Source organism: Cricetulus griseus, chromosome 6 (assembly GCF_003668045.3).
Source record: "Cricetulus griseus strain 17A/GY chromosome 6, alternate assembly CriGri-PICRH-1.0, whole genome shotgun sequence".
In the NCBI taxonomy this organism is placed as follows: Eukaryota; Metazoa; Chordata; class Mammalia; order Rodentia; family Cricetidae; genus Cricetulus; species Cricetulus griseus.
This window is the reverse complement of record NC_048599.1, coordinates 49,108,459-49,135,758: the sequence shown is the minus strand read 5'-3', so window position 1 is coordinate 49,135,758 and position 27,300 is coordinate 49,108,459. Positions and strand designations below refer to the sequence as shown.

The following is a 27,300-nucleotide window of genomic DNA, read 5'->3' as shown; positions in this document are numbered from 1 at the left end:
ATGGTCTGTAGTCATTCTCATCTGAGACCTCTTGAGCTAGGCCTCTACTGACTACATTGCTTCCAGCACTACTGTCTTCTAGGCATTTACTCTAATGTATCTTCAAGTTCTGCTTATAGCATTCATTTTTTTTCTAGTCCAAAACACCAGAATCTTTAGTATTCCTCCCAAGTACACAGTCAGGTTCTTCACAGCAACACCCACTTTCTGGTACCAATTTCTCTCTGTTATTTTTCCTAGTTTACTTTCTATTGCTATGATAAAACACCATGACCAAAAGGAAAGGGTTTATTTGGATTACAATTCCCTGTGAAGATCCATCTTTGAGAAAGGCCAGGGCAGGGCCTTAAGTTGGAGGACATGAAGTCAGGCTGTTTACTGTCTTGCTACCCAGGGATTTCTCAGCTACATTTCTTAGACAGTCCAATGCAACCTGCCCAAGGGTGGTACCTCTCATAGTAAGCTGGGCCCACCCACATAAATCATTTATCCAAAAAAAAAAATGCCCCAGCCAGGCGTTGGTGGCACATGCCTTTAATCCCAGCACTTGGGAGGCAGGTGGATCTCTGTGAGTTCGAGGCCAGCCTGGTCTACAGAGCAAGTGCCAGGATAGGCTCCAAAGCTACACAGAGAAACCCTGTCTCAAAAAACCAAAAAAAAAAAAAAAAGCTATTCTAATTAAGGCAGCATAGTCTTGACAGAGATAGACATGTACATTAATAGAATAAAGTGTTTATCAACACAGCTCCAGATTATAGAAATTTAATATGTAGTAAAGGAGGAAGTGTGTCAGTATATATTGGATCACCTAACCTTGTAGGGAATAAAAGGTCCCTGCCATATATTATACATACATGGCCACCATAATCAGGAAAAGAGAGAGAGAGAGAGAGAGAGAGAGAGAGAGAGAGAGAGAGAGAGAGAGAGAGCAAAATGAGAACACATGTTCAAAAATTGAAAGTTTATTTATTTTTGAGTTAACAAAACACGTATGACCTTTCTGTGCTCTGCCTGAGTACCAAGATTCCCCCATGTATTTAGAGATTATGAAAAGAATGTCACAAAACTGTAATTATAAAAGCATTGAATAAAGGTTCAGTGTCCATTATGAGATGTATTAATAAAATATGGCATACTGTTACAATAGAAGACCACAGAGCAGTGTAAAATGAATAAAATAGCTACATGTTTCAATATTAATAAAATTACAAGGTATATTAATTATAAAATGAAATAAAGTTCCAAAATGCTAAATATAATAGATGTTGTGAAAAATAAAAGCAAAAATACTATATGATGTTTAAAGGTTATGCATATGTCATAACAGTTTATAACCATGATTGAGAAAGAAAAACAGCAAATGCAGGGCAATGTTTAAAAGAAACTTGAAGAAGATATGGGCAAAATGTGAGTTCAGAGATATTTTATACTGTTTTTATACATTTAAAGATAGTAAGTGCTTCTTTAACATTCCAATAATTTTAAGGTTTGTGTCTGCTAAAATTAAATTTCTGTAAGAAATTCTACACACTAGTGAAAACTAGAAAATTAAGGGATGACCACAATCAGAGACAGTGAACATCTGTTTTCCTTGTCATTAAATTGCCTTTGGGTGTAAGCAGAGCTCATTTGATGTTCAGCATTTTGAGGCTGGACCCAAGTCCAACTAAGTAACCCAAGTCCATCTCTGACAGTGTATGGAGGGAGCACATCTGTGGAGAAGGTGGAAGAGTGAAGAGCAGGAGTCTTGTGTCATCAACAGATCCTTGCATCTTCTCTGCATTTGAGCTCCTTAGAGAGGGTAGGAGGGAATGTATTACAGACCACATAGAAGTGGGAAAGTCATTTGCTCATTTGTTTCTTCATTCATGCATTAATTCTACTACTATTTGTTGAATACACACTAAGTGACCATCTCTCTCTCTCTCTCTCCCTCTCCCTCTCCCTCTCTCTTCCCTCTCTCTCTCTCCTGAATTCCTTATTAAAGGAACATCAGAAATGAAGCCTCTATTTATTACACCTCACACTTCTTCCTGGGTCCTGGCCTCTCTTCCATATGCACATTCATCGTTTCCACCAGTTGGTGTGTCCATTATTCTGGATGTGTCTTATTGGTTGACATCATAGAAAAATTTAATGTGTGGGCAGACTCTTTGGAGATGGGTCTTAATTATCATTCCATTTTCACACCTTCAACCCAGAATCCCAAGGAACATAACTAGAAAATTTTCTAACTCCAGGATACCACACAATGCACAGTGTTGGGACCTTCTAAAAACCTCAAATGATATTTGGAGAAAAGGGGATACTTACAATCTCCCCTTAAGGCTAGGTAACATTTGTGGGGCTCTTTGAAGGGCATATCCTGTGAATTCTGTGTATTTATTCTTAAGTCCTGTACTACCCATGGCCATGGCTGCGACCTTGTTCTCTCAGGACTAAGGGCCATTTTCAAACTCACCTGTCACAGGTTCCACCGCCTGTATATGTAGATAGTGAGTATACTCAGCACCAGAAGTCCCTTGAAGCATAGGAGGAAAGCCACAAAAATGTGGACATATTTCTCTGAACCTAAAATACACAGGGCAAAGGGGCCAACAAATGGGGTTATGTGAGTTGAGATGGTCTATCTGAGGTTGGTAGCCAGGGAGTTCCCAATGTCTCCCAATTCTGATTCCATCCTTGGGTTCATTGCTCTATGGTTAGCTCTCAGAAGTAAGAGACCTGTGAAGCTTACCTTGAGTTATTTTTAGAACAAACACTGCTTAAAGACCTGACATTCATCAGTCAATGTGCCAACATGAATGTAATCAATCCCTTGTCTCCATGGTCTAGTGGTCACTTACTGTGACCTTTGTTGTAATCTAAGAACATTGGCATTATCAGTAACATATTATAGATGAAGAAATGGGATCTCTGAGAGATGGTTGACTATGTTGCCTAAATTTACACAACTGCAACTGTTAGAATTTAGTTGGAAAACAATTTTACATAAATTTAAATGATAGTAACAGCTGACATTTAGTGTAGACAACATATCAACTACACATCCATTGTATATTAACATTTAATCCTCAAAAGGATTCTATAAATAGGAACCTGATTTATACTCTATTACAGGTAAGTAGACTGGTGAACAAAGGATATATGTTTGTGAAGTAACTACACAGAAATAATTATCATTAGAGTGAGCATAAGGCTGTCCTCAGATATGGCTGTTTAAGTAAGTATTATAGAACAATGTGCAGACAAGCTTACCCCTATACTACTGGAACTGCTTTAAACCAGACTCTTAGTGACAAACATCTCATGATCACTAGTGGATCAGCACTAAGCTAAACTTTCTCTAGGGCATTTTCAAAGAGCTTGAACTGATAGAATGTTCTCCCAATAGAAATGGAAGAACCATTCTGGGTGGTCACTCTACAGCAAGCCACTGGCTGGAGACCAGTCTGCCTATTCAAGAAACCACAGACTTCCAATTTGGACAAGACATCAATGACTATGAAACTCTTTATCTTCCTAGGGTCTTCTGTAATGCAATGAGGAAATCAAGGTAACCCTGATATGACCAAGAGAAAAGAGGTGAACTTACTTAGGTTCCCAATGGTTTTGGCCGTGACATAGGATGTCAGTATAATGCTGGCCTGGATAGGAGGCTGAGCTTCATGTTCTACCTTGCAAGTGATTACTTGATCAGGCCTCTGCAGTGATGTGTTTACCGACTGTGAGACTTCCAGAGTGTAGGACCCATCCTCATTCCTCTTAGGTCTAGTTTGCTCCATTCTCTTGAGCACATGGCAATCCGCCAGCCAGGTGAGATATACTTTCTCTGGATAGAATCTCTGCACAAGGCAAGTGACAGTCACCGGACTGGTGGCAGTTGAAGACTGGAACAGTCTGACTGAAGGAGGAACTGAGACAAAAATCCATATAAAGCAAATAATTACTGCAGAAAATCTACTGGAAGTCCTTTGAGGATGGCATCATCTGCTAGGGCCCAACCCAGTGACTGGCACAAATAAGAATTTGGGTATCAGTTAGTAGGTGCATGAATAGAGAAGTGTACAGTGGGATGTGAGTGGGAATTCAGGTTTGGATAGATGGATAGGAAGGTGGGTTATTTCTTTTCATTTTGAGCTATAAAAAATGTACCAAATCCATTTAGCAAATTACAAATCAGTTGGCTTACTCTATGACTAGACAATTTCAAGATTTGAAGATTCACAGACACCAAGTGTTAGAGACCAAGATATTAAGTTTTTACATAGAAAAAAGAACTCCTCAGTTTGGAGAAGTTATATAATTTGTCCAACATCTCATATAGCAATTCTTGGGATTAAAGAAGAGACAGAATGTTCCACTATATTACAGTGACAACCAAACCATAAATTTTCTGAAAGTAGGACTTGATGACTTATAGAAGGTATAGGGTTGGAGTTGTCAGTGTACAATACAGTGTGTTCACAGTGGCAGACAATGGGTGCAGGGATGAAAATCCCATTATGATCCTTTACAGTGTCTTCACATGAGGTGGCAGCATGGTAGAAATAGCGCAATAAACTGAAGGCTGGGTGTTCTAGATTCTGGCAGCTTGGTAGTAATGGCACACTAGACTGAAGGCTTGGTGGTCTTAATTTTGGTCTTTACATCAAAGCCAACCACATTTGTGTAAGCAGTTTTTTCTCTCTTTCTGAGACTTTGAAATTAAGGCATTTTCTAATACCAAACCAGCTCTCTGATGTCTAAATTAGACAGATTTCAGCTTTTGATCTAGTGTAGATAATGTAAATTCTTATTATTACAACTTGAAGGGACTCAGGGTTTGACACACAGAAATCCTGCTTTTAGAGCAAACAAAGACATTTCTACAAGAGAAAATCTTGCTGGAGACACATATGCTGTGAGCAAGGAAAGGTTGGAAATGCAGCTAATTTGATAAGCAACCAGTTCATTTGTGAACATGTCTATGTTCTATGACTTTTCTTCTTTACACAATTGTCCTAGTTCTGGGCAATTATGTAAGAAATACTTGGGTAAAGAGGCCTCTCAGAGAAATAGAAGAAATTTTGTGAGTGGACTGGGGGCAGGTGGGGCTAGGAACATGAGGGATCAGGTGGGGCGGGGTGGGGGGAGAATACTGAAAGAGTCAACTGGAAAGGGGGGTTATTTCAGGGTTTGGTGGAAATCTGGCGCAAGGGAAACTCCCAGGAATATACAAAGATGACCCCATCTAAGACTCCAAGCAAAAGAGAATATATAGCCTGAACTGTCCACTTCCTGTGACCAGGCAAGATTACTAGTGGAGGCACTGGGACACAAAGCCATCCATACAACCTTTGACCTACAGTCTGTCTGGCTTATAGGATGTGCTGGGGTATGGGTGATACAGAGATCATGGGAGTGGCCAACCAATGACTGGTCCAGCCTGAGATCCATGCCATGTGAGTGGGCCCACCCTGACACTGCCTAGAGTGCCAGGACCCAGAGGCTGGATGGCCCAGAGACCTTGGATAGAACCAAACATGACTGGAGAAAGAAATGTCAATGTAATGATTCCTAATGATATTCTGCTATATTCATAGATTGGTTCCTAGCCCAACAGTCATCAGAAAGGATTCATTTAGCAACTGCTGGAAACAGATACAGACCCACAGCCAAACATTAGGCCAAGCTCAGGGAATCCTGCTGAAGAGAGGGAGTAAAGATTGTAGGAGCTAGAGGGGTCAAGGGCACCACAAGGAAACACACAGAATCAATTAACATGGGCTCATAGGAGCTCAGAGATGGAACCAAAACCATGGAGCCTGCATGGGACTGACTTAAGCTCTCTGCATATATGTTACAGCTGTGTAGCTTGGTCTTCTTGTGGGACTCCTAACAGTGGGAGCAGGGCTGTCTCTGACTCTGTTACCTGCTTTTGGTACCCTATCCCTTATACTGGATTGCCCTTCCCAGCCTTTATACAAGGCAAGGTGTTTAATCTTACTACAAACTCGACATGCCATGCTTTGTTGATACCCATAGAAGGCCTGCTGTTTTCTGAATAGCAACAGAAGAGAAGTGTATTGGGGGGATAGAGAGGGGAGGTAGGGAAGGGGTGGGGAGGATAGGAGGGAGAGGAAACTGTGGCCTGGATATTAAATAAATGGATGAATGAATGAATGAATAAATATTAAAGAAAAAAGAGGCCTCCCTGAACTATCTGTTTATATTTGACATCCAAACATACTGAGGCTGATAACATAAGCAACCTGAATACATAAATAATAGAGCTGGACACAGATCACTTACTCATCAGCTTTGCAATACTGGGTGCTTTCATGTCAGTTGCCTTTTAGAATAAGACAAAGAGTACAAGATACCTGTACTAACTGAGTAAGGCAGTAACCCCCACTGTGCTGAAGTTCATTTTTTATTGTTCAATTTTAAACCTTTAAATTTATTCCTAGGTATGAGACATCATGATTTCCCTGATTTTACAGATCTGTCAAGCATTGGTGCATCCTGTGGAAATCAACAACGAAAAGGAAAAGTGAGGCTCAAATCCAGAAAGAAGTAATGATCTCAGAGCAACATAGTCCCTACAATTTAGAAGCCCAATAGAATAGCAATACTAAAAGTAAATCCCAGAGGGTAAATATTCTGTTTTTCAGATGAAGAAAGCGAGTTCTGAGTGTTAATATGCATAGTTATAACAACAACAAATGCCACTTCTGCACAGTCAGTCTGAGCAGAGCTGGCAGAGTACTTCACAGATTCTGTTTCTAGTGTCACCATCAAGTAATGTCATTACTCAGTGAGTAAACTGACACCAAGAGAATCCCACAGCCTATCTCAACATTACCTCAGCCAGAAAGAGAAAAGCCTTACCACTGAGGTACTGGTCCAAGTTGATGACCTTCTGGAAAATCACTGAAAACTTGTGCTCAACCCGGCAGAGAACTGAAGATAGTATGTCATCACTCTCCAGTGGGACAAGCACACTGCTAGTCACACTGTAGGTATTTCCACTGGTGAAGACATTGGTCTGAGTCTGGAGGTGGCTATGGTTGTTTTTGAGCCAGGTCACAGTAACGTGTTGCGTTGGTAACTTAGAGGATGAGTACTTCAATTGGATGCTTGTTCCAGCTGAAGACCGCTGCAGGGGGCCTTCAAGGTGATTGGAGTAGTCTCTCATTCCTGCAAGAAGAGAGGCTCCACGTCACACCAAATCCCACGTGAACAGTTTCCTGGAACCCCTCTTGCAAAGTCCCATCACTTCCTCTTTCATGGAGACTTGGATATTTCCTGCTTGTAGGAGGATTCTGAAGCTGCTAGCAGTTGGTAAACAGTAAGACCAAAGAGCTCGGAAGACCACACCACATAGAAAACACTCAAAGAAAACAATACCATGCTCTCAGGCTCTCCTAGAATTCATCAAATCTCTACCCCACAACTCTACATGTAGCTGTTACCATTCTCATTTCACAACAAGGACAGGAAGGCAACAATGGGTGGAAGTCCATGATTAGTGACACAGCCAGGAGTTCAAAACCAGGTAGTCTAGTCCCAGGGTCTAGGCCTCTGACCTTATACTCAGTCTTTCCTTCAGTCACCGCTAAAGAGAGTTCTCTTAATGCTCAGACAGGCCATATTGAAAGGTTGGCAGCATAGACTTCGGGGTCCACTCAAACTGCATCTGTATCACACACACACACACACACACACACACACACACACACACACACACACACAAAAGCACCCATGCATGCATGCATGCACGCACGCAAATAACTTCCCATGCCTCTGTAGTAAAGTGGGGTAAATCTTATTTCTTGAGGTTTTAAGGAAGCTGATGTTGAATGTATGATGCATGGTAACCACTTTACAAGTGTCAACGACTTTCAAATCTCAGAGGATCATCTGAGTTGTTATTATCTTTAAAAAATAATACAGGTAGCTCATGCATTGGTTTTCCCTGAAGAGTCCCACAACTCTGGAAGTGACATCCCTACACTCTCAGGTCTAGTTCTGGAGCAAGAGTCACCCATTGAATTTTCCTGATGAGTTCTCCCAAGCCCATCTGTACACTTCTAGCTCCAGAAGTACAGCTATTACCGTGGATCTCCCTAGTAAGTCTACCAAGAACCAAAACTAACCATTCCATCTCAGAACCCAAGTCTAGCTCTGGTCATACAGTTCTTGCACTATCCCAGCACAAAGCAGGCAAGAATCATACTTCATACTTCAGACACTCAACCAAGGAAAGAAATCCACACCCCTGGGTCACATTGCAAAAACACAACGATGAATGACCAAGATGGCATGTCCTGTCCCCACAATCGCTAGTCCTATAGAAACATTTCCCACTGAAGGATACCTAGATGAACCATGAGACAAAAATGTAAAGGAAAAATTATAAACATCATTGAAGAATTCAGAGTTGTTAAAGAAGACACAAATAGCCCAAATGAACTTAAAGGATATATCAGTAAATGCCTGAAAGATGCTCAAGAAACAAAACAAGAAAGAAAATTCAGAATTGGAAAACTAAATTCAGTAAAGAAATACAAATGTTAAAGAAAACTCAAGCTGAAATAAAGATGCAACTGAAAAACTCAACAACCCAAGTACAAAACTCAGGAAAAGAATTACAAGTAGGATGGACAAAATAGAAGCTATATTATCAGGATTTGAAGCTAAAGCAGAGAAATTTGACCACTCAAGAAAATAATATGAACAAATATTTTTTAAAACATTTAAGTAGCATGCAGGAATTATGAGACGCCATGTAAAGACAAAATCTCTGAATTATAGTCATAGATGAAGAAGGATCCCAGGTCAATGACACAGGCCAGATATTCAACAGAATCATAGAAGAAAATCTCCCCAAATTTAAGGAAAGCTAATCCCATACAGATACAGGAAGCACACAGACTACCAAGTGGGACCAGTAGTGAAATTCCCCAAGGCATATTAGAATTAAAACATTAAATATAAGCCTGAAGAGAAAAAGTACAAATCACATATATGGGAGAACCCATCAGAATAAAATCTGACTTCACAATGGAAATATGAAAAGCCGAAGAACCTAGAATAATGTACTGCAAATTCCAGAAGGACATTGGTGCTTTTGTGGTAAAAGTCTGGAACATAGCTCAAAATAACAAAGGCTATGTGCAACAAACCTATGGCCAACATAGTTTTAAATGGGGACAAACAGTTTCCTCTAAAATCAAGAAAGAGACAAGGATACCCATTCTCCCCTCTCTTATTTGACATCATGCCCCAAGTCCTAGCTGTAGCTTTCAGATGAGAGAGGTAAAATTGATAAATCAGAAGGGATGAAGTCAAATAATTCCTATTTGCAGATGAAATTATTCTTTTTTATTGAAAATAGATTTTCTTTTCATGCAATATATCCTGATTATGCTTTCCCCTCCCTCTACTCCTCAAACTTCCTCTCCACCTCCCCTCCCATCTGGATCTAACCCCTTTTCTGTCTCTTGCAAGAAAACAATGACGCCATGATTCTTTAAAGACTCTATTAAGTCTACTAGAAAACTTTTGGACCTAACAAAAGTTTACAGTAACATTTTAGAACATAAAAATTAATAAAAAAAGGAGTCTTCATTTATACCAGAGTACTCACAGAAAGAATTACATAACATTGGTATTCTCTTTCTGTGGGAAAACTGTTTCTTCCACCCTTAGTTACCTGCAGTTCTTTGTGTAGCATCAAGCCTCATGGTCTTTTCCTCATCCATTTTAGCATGTCTATTGTTACTGTCTTTGTTAGGGCATATTTAGTCTGTCATGTTGGCAAAACATGATGAGTATAGCTTCTGTCATTCCTAGGAGACAGAATCTCATAGCACACTCCCTAATCCTCTGGCTCTTTAAGATCCTTCCACTCCTGCTTTCACAATGTTCCCCAGGCCTCATGTGTTGAGCTGTTTTATAGACGTATCCATTGGGACCGGACTCCACAACTCTGTGTTTTAATTGATTGTGGTTTTCTTAATATTCTCCATCTGTTGCAAAGAGAAGGTTCCTTAATGGGAGGTGAGGACTACTCTTACCTGTGTGTAAAGACAAATATTTAAAATGTAGACAGGGGTTATGATAGATTTGAAAGTGTGGTTGTAGATTCTCCAAGAGTTATGACTTTACTAGCCCTGGGTAGTTGGCTAGATTTCCAGTACAAGGCAAATGTCCCTCTTGTTGACTGTGTCTTAAGTCCAATTAGAGAGCTGTTGGTTACCATTGAAATGTGAATGCCACTAACTGCACCCTTAGGGTTATCTTGCCATGTTGGTCATTCGGGGTCCACTCGAACCACATCTGTATCACACACACACACACACACACACACACACACACACACACACACACACACACACACACTCACGCACGCACGCACGCACGCACGCACGCACGCACGCCCGCAAATAACTTCCCATGCCTCTGTAGTTGTGGTTCATAGGCATCATATCTGGGTACAACTATTGGTTGCTTCCCTTCTTTGGAAGTTTGCATGGCACTTTCTGGTACCATTAAAGCTAGTCCTCAAAGAAGGAGCATCCAGGTCACTTCCAGTTCAGGGGCCTCTGGGTATTGTCTGAAGTGTATGACGTTCAGCAATAGGAACTTACTTACCTTTCACCTCTGGGGGGCAATCAAAGACAATAGCAATAGCCTGTATGTCTTGAACAACAACTCAAAAGGGGGCTTCTCATGACTGATATTTACGTTTTGTTAGTCTTGAATCTTGGAGGGAGTATTGTTGGTTACCCAGTACCAAATAGTCAGCTCTGAAAATGTACCTACAAGTAACATATAGATTAAACAGATTGTGTTTATGTGCTTAGGAATATATATGTCATGTATTCAGGAAATAAACACACACACACACACACACACACACACACACACACACACACACACACATTTACACAAGTGATGGTTGTTAACTATTCTTGGTTTTCAACTTGATTACATGTGAAATTAACTAAAACCCAAATGACTTGCCATACCTGTGAAGGATTTTTTTCTTAATTCTAATCCAGATCTTTTGAGGTGGGATGATCCACCTTTAATAAGGTCACACATTCTGTTGGAAGCATATATAAAGGACATGGAAGAAATAAGCTTTCTCTTTCTTTGCTTGCTTGCTCCCACATTTGCTAACAAGTCCATCCCTTAGCTGGCATTAGAGTCTACTTCTTTAGGATTCTGGTGTATATGGAAAACTAACTGAGACATCCAGCCTTGTAGACTGACCAACTACTGTATTCTTGGTCCTTCTGTTAGTAGACAGCCATTATTGGGATAGTTGGACCACAACCTGAAGGCCATTCTAATGAATCCCCTTTGTATGTATGTATGTATGTATGTATGTATGTATGTATGTATATACAGAACCTACAGGTTCTGTTCCTCTAGAGAACCTTGGCTAGTATAGCACATAACAATTATTAATGAAAAAAGAGGCCATGAATTTGAGAGACCAAGAAGGATTATATAGAAGGGTTTGGAGGAGGAAAGGGAAGGGGAAATGATGAAATTATATTATAATCTCAAAAACTAAAGGAAATAATTTTGAAAAGAAAGAAAACAGAACAGTATTCCAATTCAAAATAACTCCAAAAATATTTAGTGCTTAGGAATATATCTAAACAAAGAAGAAAAAGCTTTCTACAATGAAAACTTCAAGGTATTGAAAAAGAAAATCATTTCTATGATCTTCTGATACTAGACAATAGAAAGACATTCCATGCTCCCAGATTGGTAGAATTAATATTGTGAAAATGGCTAAAATACCAAAATTAATTACAGACTTAACACCAAATATATCAAAATTCTGATGTCATATTTCACAGATTTAGGAAAAGCAATACAAGAAACCACAAACAACCATGAATAGTCAAAGCAACCCTAAGGAGTAACAACACCACTGATTGCATTATAATATCTGACCTCAAGTTATAGTACATAGCTATAATGATAAAGACCACCTAGTACTTGCATAAAAATAGGCAGGGAAACCAACTGAAAAAAAAGAAGGTCCAGGAATTTAAAAAAGTCAAGGCTATGCCTGCTTACTTTTTTACAAAGGAAGCAAAATTATACATTGAAGAAAGGTAGCCTATTCAATAAATGATGCTAGCAAAATTTTATTTCTACCTGTAGAAGAATTAAATTAGATTCTTATTTTTTACCTTATAGACAGATCTATATTCAAAATAGATCACAGACCTTAATTTAAAGCCTGAAACTGAAATTCCAGAAGAAAACATATTCAAGATACCTGGAGAACAAGAACTTGTTGAGTAGCTGGCTAACAGCATGAGAACCAAACCCAAGTATCAGCTGAGGGGAACCACAGGAAAATAATGGTTTTCTACAGCAAAGGAAACAATCACAAAGCAAACATCCCAAAGAATGGAAGAAAATCTTCACCAGCTACACTTCAGATAATGGGCTAAAATCTAGAATTGATAAAGAACTGCACAATTTAAACACCAAGGAAACAAAACTGTCAATCAACAAATGGGCAAATGAACTAAATAGAAAGTTTTCAACAAAGGCAGCTCAAGTGGCCAATAACTATTTATTAAAGTGTAAATATTTCTAGCCATTAGTAAAATGTAGATTAAGACTAATTTGAGATACCACCTCAACCCAGCGAGAGTGACTATCATCAATAAATCTAACAACAAATGTTGGAGGGTATGTGGAGAGAAAGGAGCCCTATTTTCTATTGTCAGAAATACAAATGAATACAGCCATCGAGGAAAGCTGTTTTTAGATTTCTCAAATAAGAATTACAAATAGAACTACCACGTGAACAGCGATTTCACTCCTGGGTACAACCAGAGACCCTCACACCCTCCCATAGAGATATTTTCAGGTCATATTTATTTAAGTACACACACACACACACACACACACACACACATGACAATAATGAGGAGATTATGAAGTTGAGAAAAATGCGGGACACGGAAGAGTTGGGGGGAAGTGTGGAGTGAAATGATGTAAGCATAGTACTCAGGTATACAATTCTCACAATAGTAATCAAATAGAAAAAAAAGTAAAAATTCTGCAACTTGCTTTCCATGAAAAAGCATTATTTTGGAGTTTGTCACCTAGATCTGTACATCCTACTGGGTGGATATTTTTCTTATTTCTACTGGGCAACCAAAATAGGACCCAAAGAAACTTGAAGGTCTGTGGGATCATTACCACTGAGAATTCTTACAGCAACCAAAAAGACTGGTTCTGCCACAGGGCTGGAAAGAAATCATGGTGGAAGCCTGCTGTGAGAATGGGCTGTTTGGTTGCCTGGCATCTCCACTCCTTCTCTGGCAGCAGCTATCTGCTCTGCAAAATTCTGCATAGAGCCCACATGCTCTGTAAGGGAAAGCTCACACGCTGCCTTGCCCTGGGCTTGCCCATGCCTGACCTATTGTTATATCTCTCCCTGGCTGTGCACCTGCACCAAGACCACTGCTTCAGGACAGGAGTTCTTTCTCCCAAGAGCATGAAGCATAGCTGGATCAAAGAAACAAGGAAGCTCTGGACTGCAACGTCACAGTGCCCCCTTGTGGGAGAAATAGTATGAGTCTGGACACAGTGAAATAGGGAAGACATAGAAATTAGTATCAGGAGCTTGTGTGCATGGAAAAAAAGTAAAAGGAGTGACAGGAGGGTTCACACCCACTTTGTGTGACCCTTTTTCTTAGCTACGAGAGTCAATGATTCTAGAGATCCTCAAACTTAATTTCCAGAAACACCCAGCTAAATTCACTGTCCTGATTAGTTAGTAAAGTTGTCTTCCCAGAGAATATTTGGAGACCAGCTACCCTTGACTTTGACAATGTCTTGACTAAGGGTAAAGAAGAAAACCCTGTAATAGTATCAGTGCAGCAAAGGAGAGTCGTTTCTTGGTGGAAGGATCCGGAAGAAGGGGGTGCAGTTGGTGGTGGCTATGCAACTTTGTCCCTAGGGAGAGCTTCCTGTCTCTACTTTTACCAAGGGTTTCCCTGAGTCTCTAGCCCTTCAGCCACAATGCCCTGAGGATGCAAAGGCATCAGGCACACACCTCTGCCCTTATGAAGGACCTGAGCTCCCAGGGTAATGTTGATCAACAGTGGATTCTGGTCATACTGGAACACACAGCAGCTAAATTGGGTGTTCTCGTTCAATGTGACATCTTCCTGCAAGGTGTGATTTAGAGAGTATGTCCCATCAGAGTTTCTGGTGGCCTGAGGGACCTCGAGAGTCAGGATCTTGCCGTTATTCTTAATCCAGAGGAGTTCCACGTTTTGGGGGTAGAAATGGTTTACATGGCAAGTCAAGTTCACTCTTTGATGCCCATGATCATGGATCTCCGGAGGTTCTGTGGTGATTTCCAGTGTGGGGATAACTAGGCAGAAACAATGGGGAAACAGAGGTGAAATTTTAGAAGTGTCTTATTTCCCTGTCCCAGGTCTCTCAGTTATTTTGTTAAAATTTGATTTAATGGGGCTTGAGGAATAGCTCAGCCATTAAAGGCTAGGCTCACAACCAAAAATATAAAACATGACCTTGAAGTCACTGTGCAGCCAGGGGTGAACTTGAATTCCTGATCCTTCTGCCGCCACTAGGTCCTCTCTTCAGCCCCTCTTTTCTTACAATCTAGCCAGTCTAATAGGTGCTGATTATATACTCATGGGTTTGAGACACTGGAGCATGCTTGCCCTGCCAGGGCCATACCCTTATTGAAAACTCACTCTCATTCCTTCAGAAACTACCAGCTTTCATTAGATCCATAGCTAGTGGCAGGGTCTATGAGGACCTCCATTTCATGCTGGAATGTCAGATGTCTCAATCTCATACAATTCCTACACAGCTGCTGTGGAGTTCACAAGTGAAGAGAGTTCATGAGTTCACTATCTTTTTAAATAAACATTTTTATGTTTCATGTAAGACAAATAGGGACAAGTATAAATATTCATGAAACAAAGCTGTTTATATGGATATCTAATCTGGTCAGAGTTCTAAATAGTCCATATCATGACATACTATTATAGGAATTATTAAAGTGAATTGCCCCACAGGATCAGGGACTCTATAATCACAACACCTACAACAGTGCCTGGCACACAGCAGCTGTTCATTATTTATTGAGTGAATAATATTTTGCATAATACCGAAGATTTCCCAGAACTTAGGGTCTTCTGCATAAGAGACAAGCACTCTACCACGGTAAGTTCATCTTCAGCCCCATTTTCCACTTCTTTTATTTGATTTCACTAAGTTGTCCAGGCTGGCCTTGAACTCAGTCTTAATCCTTACAGGCCTGGAATTCGTTATATACCTGCCTGCTTGCCAAGGAGCTGAGATTACATGCCTTATACCACAAGCTCCAGCTAATAATACATATTTAGAACCTTTTAAACATTATTAATGATAATCAACAGGACACATATGTTTAGAGAGGGATGCTAGGTCCATACCATAGCAAGGTCAAACATTCATAAACAAGCTACAGTGTGTTAGGCATACTTCTTTGTGTTCTAGAAGGAACAGCTGGCTTAATCTTCAGAGGAAACTTACAAAGTAGGTCTTGGTTTCATTCCAAATTTTTAAGGAAACTGGGGCCTGGAATATTTAAGACACATGGCCAATATTCATCAGCCTAGGAAATGATACTAGCTAAGATCAAAGCCCAGCTAGCCAGCCTGTGGAATCTATACTTTTAGTCCATATTCATGTGTTGAATACTGACAATGATCAATTTCTATTCCCCATGTGTAAAATGGGGCCTTCGGGAAAACCTCCATGGTACCAGTGTGGCCCAACCACATATTTCACTGATCACTCACCTAGGAGCACTTGGGAAAGATTCATGGTCATTTTTAGGGGCTCATCGAGGTCCGCATGGGTGACTTCACAGGTGATCTGAGAAAAAATATCTTCTTTGGTCAATGACACCCTTGCCTTGCTTGTGACATAGTGAGCATCACTGCTGATATACAGTTGTGGGGCTGAGGCTAGGTAGTTATTATTTTCCTTCAACCAGTCAAGACTGAGGTTCTGGGAGCTGAAAGGGCCAGCGGTGCAGTTAAAAGGCACTAAATTTGAAGTGGTTGTCCTCTGCTCTGGGCCCTTCAGAGAGATGAAAGGCTTCCCAGCTGAGAAAACAAAAAACAAACAAACAGAAAACAAAAACCAGTTGTGACCACCTTCTCATTGTTGGAGGAACCAATATACAACAATAAGTGACCCCTACCAAGGCCTGTCCTATGAGTAGTGAAAACTGTCCTTTTTCCTGAGGTCACACTTTCAGAGATATAAAGCAATGGCTCACTCAAGTCAAAATGCATTCCCTGCATCCATGCTCAAGGGAGAATACATTACCTGTGATATCTGCCTTCGGGGAGAATGGGAATGAACAAATAGGAGCAAACAGCAAATAAAATATGACTGCTGTGTGGGAGTGAATGTCCTCAGGACACTCAGCATGTGCAGACATGGAACAGTGAGGAGTCCTGAAAGGGTGGTCAAGAAGGACATTTTGAGCAAAAAAAAAAAAAAAAAACAAAAAAACAAAAAAAAAAAACAAAAAAAAAAACCAAAAGACAAAAAACAAAAACAGAACCCCAAAAAGACAAAAACAAAAACAAAGCAGTGGATAATAATGTTTCATGATATTAATTCCAGCACTTGGGAGGCAGACGCAGATGGATCTCTATGAGTTCCAGGACAGCCAGGGATACAAGGAGAAACCCTGTCTCAAAAAACAGACAAAACAAAATAAAAAACCCCACAACAACTGAGGAATGAATAAAAACCATGTAAGTAAGAGGACACAGTAAAGTCATTTTGGGCCTGAGGAGAGAGGGTGCAATGCTTGGGCATGTGCCAAAGAAATGGACCATATGACCCAGCTGTACTGCTCTTTGGCTGCATCAGGTAGCAAGAGTTTAGGAGGCTTCAGAAAACAAGTCTACTACAAGACTGCAACATTGCTTTCCACACATGCAGGCCTAATTCTGTAGCTTGCACAGTCTTTTCCTGCTGGGTTTCACCAGTGAATAGATAATGAAAATTTGGGATACTCCCTACACACACACACATGCTATTCAGCTTTGAATAAAAATGTATTTCACAAAATTTGAAGGAAAATGGATGGACTTAGAATGTATTATCTTAAGTGAGATCACCTAGTCTCAGATAGAAAAGACTGCATAATCCTTCTCAGATTTCAAAACTAACCAATAATATATGCATATATGTAAACAAATTAGAAAAGATAACAAGAAAGGCTAAATATTAGGAAAAGAGAAAGGAGTGAATGCAGGTAATAGCTTTGAGTTTTGAAATAGGATATAAAGTTAATTGTTTTAGTTTCACACCTATCACAGATTTTTTTATTCTGATGATAGATAAGTGTATAAAATATATTCAGTAGTGAAAGCATAAAGTCCATTGAAGCTACACAATTTCCATTTCAGATGATCCATATACTATACAGTCTAACTGTATAGTAGTTCATTAGGCTATCTAGATGTTATCTTTGGTGTATAGTTTTGTAAGTCTTTTTATAATAAAGTTTACTTTTAATTTTTAGATATAAAAGAAGAAATAAATAAAATAGTGCAAAGAATCAACAAATTGAGAGGTAGTTCTTTGAGAAGATAAAGATTGACAGACCCTATCCCAATTCTCTGAAAGAATGGGGACAACTCAACAGAGCTAGATATGAACAGGAAGACATAATAGAAACCAAAGAGATTTAGAAGATTATAAAGGAATACCTTCAAAATCTCCATTATGTAAGAAAATTATGTAAGAAAATAAATACACTTCTAGATTTTCCCAAACCACCAAAGATTAACCATGAGGAGATCAACAACTTAAATAGACTCATGACAAATAAGGAAATGGAAACAGCAAAAAAAATAAAAATAAAAAACTGACCAAAACACACCAGGTGTTGGTGGCGCACGCCTTTAATCCCAGCACTCAGGAGGCAGAGGTAGGAGGATCTCTCTGAGTTCGAGGCCAGCCTGGTCTCCAGAGCAAGTGTTAGGATAGGCTCCAAAGCAACACAGAGAAACCCTGTCTCGAAAAACCAAAAAAAAAAACAAAAAACAAAAACAAAACAAAAATTAAACAACAACAAAAAACTGACCAAAACAAACCAATCCAGGCCAAGGCAGATTCACAGGAGAATTGTACCAGACTGTCAAAGATCTACACTAGCTGGAATTCTATTTGGTCTTAATCATCATCATCATCATCATCATCATCATCATCATCATCATAATAATAATAATAATAAACCTGGAAGCAGATATCAGGATAAATGCTGATAGATCAGAGAAGTAAAGGAGCAGCCAGTAAAGGACCTTTTACTTCTGATGAATCTTCACACCAAAGTGAGCAAGATCCTGTCTCCACGAAACCTCAGGCTGAATGTCATGAGCTCTTGTCTCCTCCTACCTAAGATTCCTCTTTCTACCCGTCCGCATTCTTCCTGTCTCCGTCTCCCTAGTGCTGGGATTAAGTTGTGAGGAAAGAGAATGTACCAGCACTGCTTGGCTCTGTTTCTCTTTAGACTGGATCAATCTCCTGTAGCCCAGGGTAGTCTTGAACTCACAGAGATCCGCCTGCCTCTGCCTCCCGGGTGCTGGGATTAAAGGTGTGTGCCACCACTGCCTGGCCTCTGACTAGCTAGTGACTAGCTCCACCCCCTGAGCTTCAGGCAAGCTTTATTTGCTAAAGCACAAACAAAACATCACCGCAATCTACCACAACACTTCTTAAATTACTTCTAAAAAATAGAAACAGAAGGAATGCTTCCTCTCTTTCTACAAAGCCAGTGTTACTCTACATACAAGTCAGGCAAAGATACAACAATAAAGAAAACTACAGGTGAATGTGCATGGTGAACACAGATACAAAAATCCTCAACAAACTAATTGCAAACTGAATATGGGTATGCAGCTAAAAAAAAAAAAAATCCACCACTATCAAGTTGGCTTTCTCCTGGAGATACAAGGATTGGTAAGTAACTCAATGCATTTAATAAATCATATGGACGTCAAGACAAAAAGCATATGCTTATCGCCATAGATGCCAACAGGTCTATGGCAAAAATTTAATATGTGATTATGATGCATGTTGTAGAAGGACATCAGGAGACCTACATCAACAAAAATAAGGCCATGTGTGACAAACTCATAGCCAACATCATCTTAAATGGAGAAGAGCTTGAAGCAATCCTGTTAAAATCAGGAGGGACAAGGACTGTTCCCTGTTCCCTCTCTTGCAATATAGTGATTGGAGGACCAGCTAGAGCAATAAATGGGGTTCATTCAGGTCAGAAAAGACGGTGAGTTGTCCCTATTTGTAGAAGACATGTAGTAATGAAGTCCTTCTGTGACTAATATGAATGCAGGTTGCATTTTTAATTTGTTTCATCTATTACGGAGAGACGCCAAGGTTCCCTTCCTTTGTTCCTACATGGTATCTGAACCCCGGGACATGGTTGAGCTGCATCTGTTGAGATGAGCATACGAGTTTTGTATTGAAGTCCATCTATGTGATTTATTAATTTATGCATAACAGATCCCAAAGTTCCATCAGAAAGCTTCTAGAAATTGTCAGCAATTTCAGCAAAGTGACAGAATATAAAATCAACCCACAAAATCTATATATGCCTTTCTATATACCTCTAACAAAAACTCTACCGCTCCATCTACATCTCCAATTTTTAATATTGTCTAGCTTTCAGCCCAGCTCTGGGATAGGGTTAGTGTAAACTTGGAATAATCACTGCAGAAGCTCAACCATGTCCCGGGGTTCATATACCATGTAGGAACAAAGGAAGGGAACCTTGGCGTCTCTCCGTGATAGATGAAACAAATTAAAAAGGAAACTGTTTACCTGGGGTCACACAGATAGGCATTGGCCACACTGATCCTGCAGTGTGACACTGATCCATTCAACTGCACAGTTCACACATAAGCTCCAAGAGCTGGAGAGGGGGGCATGCAGAATAGGGTCATGATAAGCCGCAGGCCTGGGCTCTCAGACATCACTGACATTTAAGCACTTGATTGTGGGAGCTGAATGGCATATGTGATATCTCAAGAAAAAGAAATACCTTCCAATAGGATTTGAGAAGCGTTTTGTGACAACTCTAAGGTGTGTATTCTCAGGTGACCAAGAAGAGAGAAGCATACAGAAACACCACATCCAGTCTGTGATCTGATGGTTCTGTAAGCCTAGTGCCGCAGGCTGTGACTCGTATCTTACTCTCTCAGCTGCTTGCCAGCTCTCAAAGTGTGAGCCAGCAATCATCGGGGACACTGCTCTGCAGTAAGTGCTCTGTGGGTGATATGTAGTTAGTGTCGGTGACATGGGCACTAACAGAATAGAACAGGTGTGAGAGTCGATGTGACCAGGTGTCAGGGTGCTGAAGAAAGGAATCTGGGAGAGCTTGGGAAGAGACAGCTACAGAGATGTGTTAGTACCGAATAGAAAGGGGCCTCAATGTCTAACTCAGTAGACCTTGGGTGTTGGGCACTATCAGTGTGAGGCTGTGATGAGGTTCATCCTTCAATAGGAGGTTAGATACACTAAATGCAGGTGTAGGAGAAACATAAGACGGGAAAGAAAAACCTTAGTATGAATTACTAGCAGAGCATATTTATGTAATTATACATACATACATATATGGACATAATGAAGAGATGGTGAAGATGAGAGGGAATGGGGGACATGGGAGGAGTTGGGGGAAAGTGTGGAGTGAAATGATGTAAACACAGTAGCCAGGCATACAATTCTCACAATAGTATTCAAATAGAAAATAACTTTAAAGAAATGATGCAATTTGCTTTCCATGAAAAAGCATTATTTTGGAGTTTGACACTGGGTGGATATTTTTCTTATTTCTACTGGGCAACCAAAATAGGACCCAAAGAAACTTGAAGGTCTGTGGGATCATTACCACTGAGAATTCTTACAGCAACCAAAAAGACTGGTTCTGCCACAGGGCTGGAAAGAAATCATGGTGGAAGCCTGCTGTGAGAATGGGCTGTTGGGTTGCCTGGCATCTTCCACTCCTTCTCTGGCAGCAACTACCTGCTCTGCAATACCCTGCATAGAGCCCACATGCTCTGTAAGGGAAAGCTCACACGCTGCCTTGCCCTGGGCTTGCCCATGCCTGACCTATTGTTATATCTCTCCCTGGCTGTGCACCTGCACCAAGACCACTGCTTCAGTACAGGAGTTCTTTCTCCCAAGAGCATGAAGCATAGCTGGATCAAAGAAACAAGGAAGCTCTGGACTACAACGTCACAGTGCCCCCTTGTGGGAGAAATAGTATGAGTCTGGACACAGTGAAATAGGGAAGACATAGAAGAAATTAGTATCAGGAGCTTGTGTGCATGGAAAAAAAGTAAAAGGAGTGACAGGAGGGTTCATACCCACTTTGTGTGACCCTTTTTCTTAGCTATGAGAGTCAATGATTCTAGAGCGCCTCAAACTAATTTCCAGAAACATCCAACTAAATTCGTTGTCCTGATTAGTTAGTTGTCTTCCCAGAGAATATTTGGAGACCAGCTACCCTTGACCTTGACAATGTCTTGACTAAGGGTTAAGAAGAAAACCCTGTAATAGTATCAGTGCAGCAAAGGAGAGTCTTTTCTTGGTGGAAGGATCTGGAAGAAGGGGGTCCAGTTGGGGGTGGCTATGCAACATTCTCACTGGGTAGGGCTTCCTGTCTCCACTTTTACCAAGGGTTTCCCTGAGTCTCTAGCCCTTCAGCCACAATGCCCTGAGGATACAAGGGCATCAGGCACACACCTCTGCCCTTATGGGGGGCCTGAGCTCCCAGGGTAATGCTGATCCCCTGTGAAGGGTACTCATTCTGAGTTGCCAAGCAGCTAAATCGGGTGCTCTCGTCCGACATGACATCTTCCTGCAAGGTGTGCTTTAGAGAGTATGTCCCATCAGAGTTTCTGGTGGCCTGAGGGACCTCAAGAATCGGGATCTTGTGCCCATTCTTAATCCAGGTAAGTTGCATGGCTTGGGGGTAGAAGTGGTTTATATGGCAAGTCAAGTTCACTCTTTGATGCCCATGATCATGGATCTCCGGAGGTTCCGTGGTGATCTTCAGTGTGGGGATAACTAGGCAAAAACAATGGGTAAACACAGGTGAAATTTTAGAAGTGTCTTATTTCCCTGTCTCAGGTCTCTCAGTTATTTTGTTAAAATTTGATTGAGTGACTGATGGGCAGGGTCCTAAGAATTCCAACATGACCTCAAAGTCATTATGTAACCAGGGGTGATCTTGAATTCCTGATCCTTCTGCCACCACTAGGTCCTCTCTTCAGCCCCTCTTTTCTTACAATCTAGCCAGTCTAATAGGTGCTGATTATATACTCATGGGTTTGAGACACTGGAGCATGCTTGCCCTGCCAGGGCCATACCCTTATTGAAAACTCACTCTCATTCCTTCAGAAACTACCAGCTTTCATTAGATCCACAGCTAGGGGCAGAGTCTATGAGGACCTCCATTTCATGCTGGAATGTCAGATGTCTCAATCTCATACAATTCCTACACAGCTGCTGTGGAGTTCACAAGTGAAGAGAGTTCATGAGTTCACTCTCTTTTTAAATAAACATTTTTATATGTTTCATGTAAGACAAATAGGGACAAGTATAAATATTCATGAAACAAAGCTGTTTATATGGATATCTAATCTGGTCAGAGTTCTATATATTCCATATCATGACATACTATTGTAGGAATTATTAAAGTGAATTGCCCCACAGGATCAGGGACTCTATAATCACAACACCTACAACAGTGCCTGGCACACAGCAGCTGTTCATTATTTATTGAGTGAATAATATTTTGCATAATACCGAAGATTTCCCAGAACTTAGGGTCTTCTGCATAAGAGACAAGCACTCTACCACGGTAAGTTCATCTTCAGCCCCATTTTCCACTTCTTTTATTTGATTTCACTAAGTTGTCCAGGCTGGCCTTGAACTCAGTCTTAATCCTTACAGGCCTGGAATTCGTTATATACCTGCCTGCTTGCCAAGGAGCTGAGATTACATGCCTTATACCACAAGCTCCAGCTAATAATACATATTTAGAACCTTTTAAACATTATTAATGATAATCAACAGGGCACATATGTTTAGAGAGGGATGCTAGGTCCATACCATAGCAAGGTCAAACATTCATAAACAAGCTAGTGTGTTAGGCATACTTCTTTGTGTTCTAGAAGGAACAGCTGGCTTAATCTTCAGAGGAAACTTACAAAGTAGGTCTTGGTTTCATTCCAAATTTTTAAGGAAACTGGGGCCTGGAATATTTAAGACACATGGCCAATATTCATCAGCCTAGGAAATGATACAGCTAAGATCAAAGCCCAGCTAGCCAGCCTGTGGAATCTATACTTTTAGTCCATATTCATGTGCTCAATACTGGCAGTGATCAATTTCTATTCCCCATGTGTAAAATGGGGCCTTTGGGAAAACCTCCATGGTACCAGTGTGGCCCAACCACATATTTCACTGATCACTTACCTAGGAGCACTTGGGAAAGATTCATGGTCATTTTTAGGGGCTCATCGAGGTCCGCATGGGTGACTTCACAGGTGATCTGAGAAAAAATATCTTGTTTGGCCAATGACACCCATGCCTTGCTTGTGACGTAGTAAACATCTTTACTGATGGACTCCAGTTGTGGGGCTTGGGCTAGGTATTTATTATTGTCCTTCAACCAGTTGACATTGAGGTTTCGAGAGCTGAAAAGGCCAGCGGTGCAGGTAAAAGGCACTGAATTTGAAGTGGTTGTCCTCTGCTCTGGGCCCTTCAGAGAGATGAAAGGGTTCCCAGCTGAGAAAATAAAAAACAAACAAACAAAAAACAAAAACCAGTTGTGACCACCTTCTCATTGTTGGAGGAACCAATATACAACAATAAGTGACCCCTACCAAGGCCTGTCCTATGAGTAGTGAAAACTGTCCTTTCTCCTGTGGTCACACTTTCAGAGATATAAAGCAATGGCTCACTCAAGTCAAAATGCATTCCCTGCATCCATGCTCAAGGGAGCATACACTACCTGTGATATCTGCCTTTGAGGAGAATGGGAATGAGCAAATAGGAGCAAACAGCAAATGAAATATGGCTGCTGTGTGGGAGTGAATGTTCTGGAAATGCAGCATGTGCAGACATGGAACAGTGAGGAGTCCTGAAAGGGTGGTCAAGAAGGACATTTTGAACTTAACAAACAAACAAACAAAGCAAAACTGTGCATATAATGTTGCATGAAGTTAATCCCAGCTCTTAGAATGCAGAGGCAGAGTTCAAGGCCAGCCTGGTCTACAAAGTGAGTTCCAGGACAGCTAGACCCATACATAGAAACCAGCTGTACTGCTCTTTGACTGCATCAGGCAGCAAGACTTTAGGAGGCTTCAGAAAACAAATCTACTACAAGGCTGCAACATTGCTTTCCACACGTGCAGGCCTAATTCTGTAGCTTGCGCAGTCTTTTCCTGCTGGGTTTCTCTGACCCACACCTAGCCCTGCACCGTGCCCATACTCACTAGCTTAGTTCTGGATATGCAACCTGTGCATCACCTTTGCATACTCAACTCCTCACACACAACCACACACCGAACACTAGCTCCAGACACACACCTCACGTACCCTTTTGGTCGAGGACATCCTCTGGCCCCCACCTGCCTCTGTATTATGTCTACACTTACAGGCATGTCTCTGGACACTTACCTCACATATAACCATCACAAACTGAGTCCCCTTGACCCACGCCGACCATCTCCACAGACCAAATTTAAATGAGCCGACCAAACACCAGGTGTTCCTGGTCTGCCTCCATTCATTCGGTCCCAGCACTGCCACAATATAATGCAGCCTAGAGTCTCACAGCAGGCATACAACCAAAGAAAGAAGTCCACGTGCCCAGGAAACATCACAAAACACACAAGAATATAAAAGGACAATAAAGTATCCCCTCTCCCCATACCCACCAGTCCCACAGACACGTTCCTCAGGGTGAATTACAGAGTTGAATCCCAGAACACAGAACTTAAAAGAACAACCAGAAACCTTATCAAATAAATCATGAAATTTAAGGAAGATACAAAACACAGCCTAATGAATTTGAAGAGGGAAACTATAAATGTACAAGAAAATATCTGTTGCTGAATAAAACGAGGAACAAAGTCCAGAATTTGGTAAAGAGAGAAATACTGAAGAAAACTTATGCGGTAACAAAGAGAATTGAATAACTAACGACACAATTAGAAAACTCAGGGAAAAGCTTTACAAATAGGATGGATCAAGTAGAGGATAAAATATGTCTTAGAGGTAAAGTAGAGGAACTAGAACACTCAAGCTAATAGTAATTATAATTATTTAAAGCTCTTGAAAGGAACATTCATAAACTATGAAACAACATAAAAAAAAGACCAAATTTAATTATGGAAATAGATGAAAGAAAAGAATCCCAAGTCAATGGCAAAGACCACATCTTCCACAAGATCACAGGAGAAAACTTCCTCAGACTAAGGTAAGTTACACCCATATAGATACAAGAAACACACAGTCCAGCAAATAGACAAGACCAGAAGCAAAACTCCCCATGCACGTTATAGTTAAACTTTAAATATACTGAACAAAGAGAGGGTACAAAAGGCAAAACGAGAAAAATTCCCAATTCCCATATGAAGGAAACCCCATCATATTAACTGCTGATTCCTCGATGGAAAATTTAAAAGCCTGAAGTAATGCTCTTCAACTTCTAAAAGACCACAAATGCCAATCTAGATTGGCATCTCCACCCAGCAAAACTACATGCCACGGAATGAAGGCCTTTTCATCACACTAACAAGCTAAAAGAATCCATGTCCATCAAAACAGCCCCACAGAATACTAGAAGCAAATCTCAAAGAGAAGGGAGGAATTTGCAGCGCCACGCGTCTAAGAAAGAAGACAAGGGAAGCTACAATTACACCCTACTTAGATGAGATTGGCTAAGATTAAGAACTAGCAGCAAAGGCAGGTGAGGGAGTGAGGAAAGGTAAACCCTTAGTCACTATTGACGGGATTGCACGCTGCTGCTGCCCCTCTGAAAACTGATGGAGAAAAAAATACCTGTGGGGAATTCTCAAAAAGCTAAAACTAAATCTGCCCCATGACCCAGTTAAACTGCTCTTCAGCATATACCCAAGGATTCAACACCCTGTGCCACCAATACTTGCTCAACCAGGTTCAGTTTTGCTCTGTTTTCATAGGAAATGGAAGCAACCTAAACAATGAGAGCACATTCCATTTAACCCCATGCAGCCAGGACCGTGACAAAGCACTCACTACTCCTAACAGAGGGTCTGTCTTTTGGAGTAATAAAGGTTGCCCATCTCCTGAGGACAGTGTTTGGAGATTCAGAGCAGTGGTTTAATTGTCATGCTGCACCCCTACTGCACTCAGACTGTGAGTTAAATTCTAGGGTCCCGGTGACAAGAACCCTTCTTTCAAAGTCAAGTTGCAAGAGTAGGACAAGTAGTCCTGCAATGACAGAGAAACACATGGTAGAGAACTGTGCCATGGGCTCTGACACCTTCCACATAGCACCTGATGGGTTATAAATCACTTCCAGGTATAGAGGCTCATTTCACCCACAACCCGACTGTTGGAGGATAGGATTGTTGCCTTCTCTTCCCTGGGGAGCAGAGACTCAGACAGGTTTAGGAACTTGCTCATAGTCACATAGTCTGTCAGTGACTAAGGAAGGTTTAGAAAGTTCACCTGATGCTGTTGGATCCAGAATTCATTACTCAGGTTTATCCCCCCCTCATCCTCCCTTTTTCCTCCTTCTCCCTTCCCCTCTCTCTCTATATACTTATAAAATATATATTACATATAAATGCTTATATGTAATTTCAGGCTTCTAGACATGATAGCCAGAAAGTCTGGAGCTAACATCACAGAACCCAGGCTCCTTCCTTGCCACCAGGCCTCCTAGCCCCCACCTCTGTGTCACTTTCTTCCTCTGATGCCTGAGCTCTCACTACCTCCCTGTCCCTGAAAGGTCTACAATATGGAAAAGGTACAAACAGCCCAGGAAGGTTCCCTGGGACTCAGCTTCTGTCTGGAACCCCATTTTGTCACCTTGGAGTGTTGCCCTTCGTGTCTCCAAGGCCAAGACTCACCTGCAAATACCAGCAGAAGTTTTGGCAGAAGAGGCCCCAGGACCAGACCCTTCCAAAGTGTAGTAGCCAT

General features: G+C 40.9%; 1 protein-coding gene across 1 annotated transcript; it reads right to left on the bottom strand.

Moving 5' to 3' along the window:
* Window positions 1–1,755: 1,755 nt before the first annotated feature.
* Window positions 1,756–27,300, bottom strand: LOC100751767 (signal-regulatory protein beta-1). The gene is made up of 7 exons (XM_035447039.1): window positions 27,231–27,300; window positions 23,584–23,895; window positions 21,847–22,170; window positions 6,874–7,182; window positions 3,596–3,916; window positions 2,513–2,571; window positions 1,756–1,791 (listed from the first exon to the last, which is right to left on the bottom strand). The coding sequence occupies exons 1-7, from the start codon at window positions 27,298–27,300 to the stop codon at window positions 1,756–1,758; spliced, it is 1,431 nt and encodes a 476-aa protein (XP_035302930.1).

Excerpts from the sequence above, each read along its gene's own strand:
- LOC100751767 (XM_035447039.1), bottom strand. The coding sequence starts at position 27,300 with ATGGCTACTACACTTTGGAAGGGTCTGGTCCTGGGGCCTCTTCTGCCA. Across the intron at positions 23,896-27,230 it reads ACTTCTGCTGGTATTTGCAG|CTGGGAACCCTTTCATCTCT; the intron begins GTGAGTCTTGGC and ends TTATTTTCTCAG. Across the intron at positions 22,171-23,583 it reads TCTTTCCCAAGTGCTCCTAG|TTATCCCCACACTGAAGATC; the intron begins GTAAGTGATCAG and ends GTTTTTGCCTAG.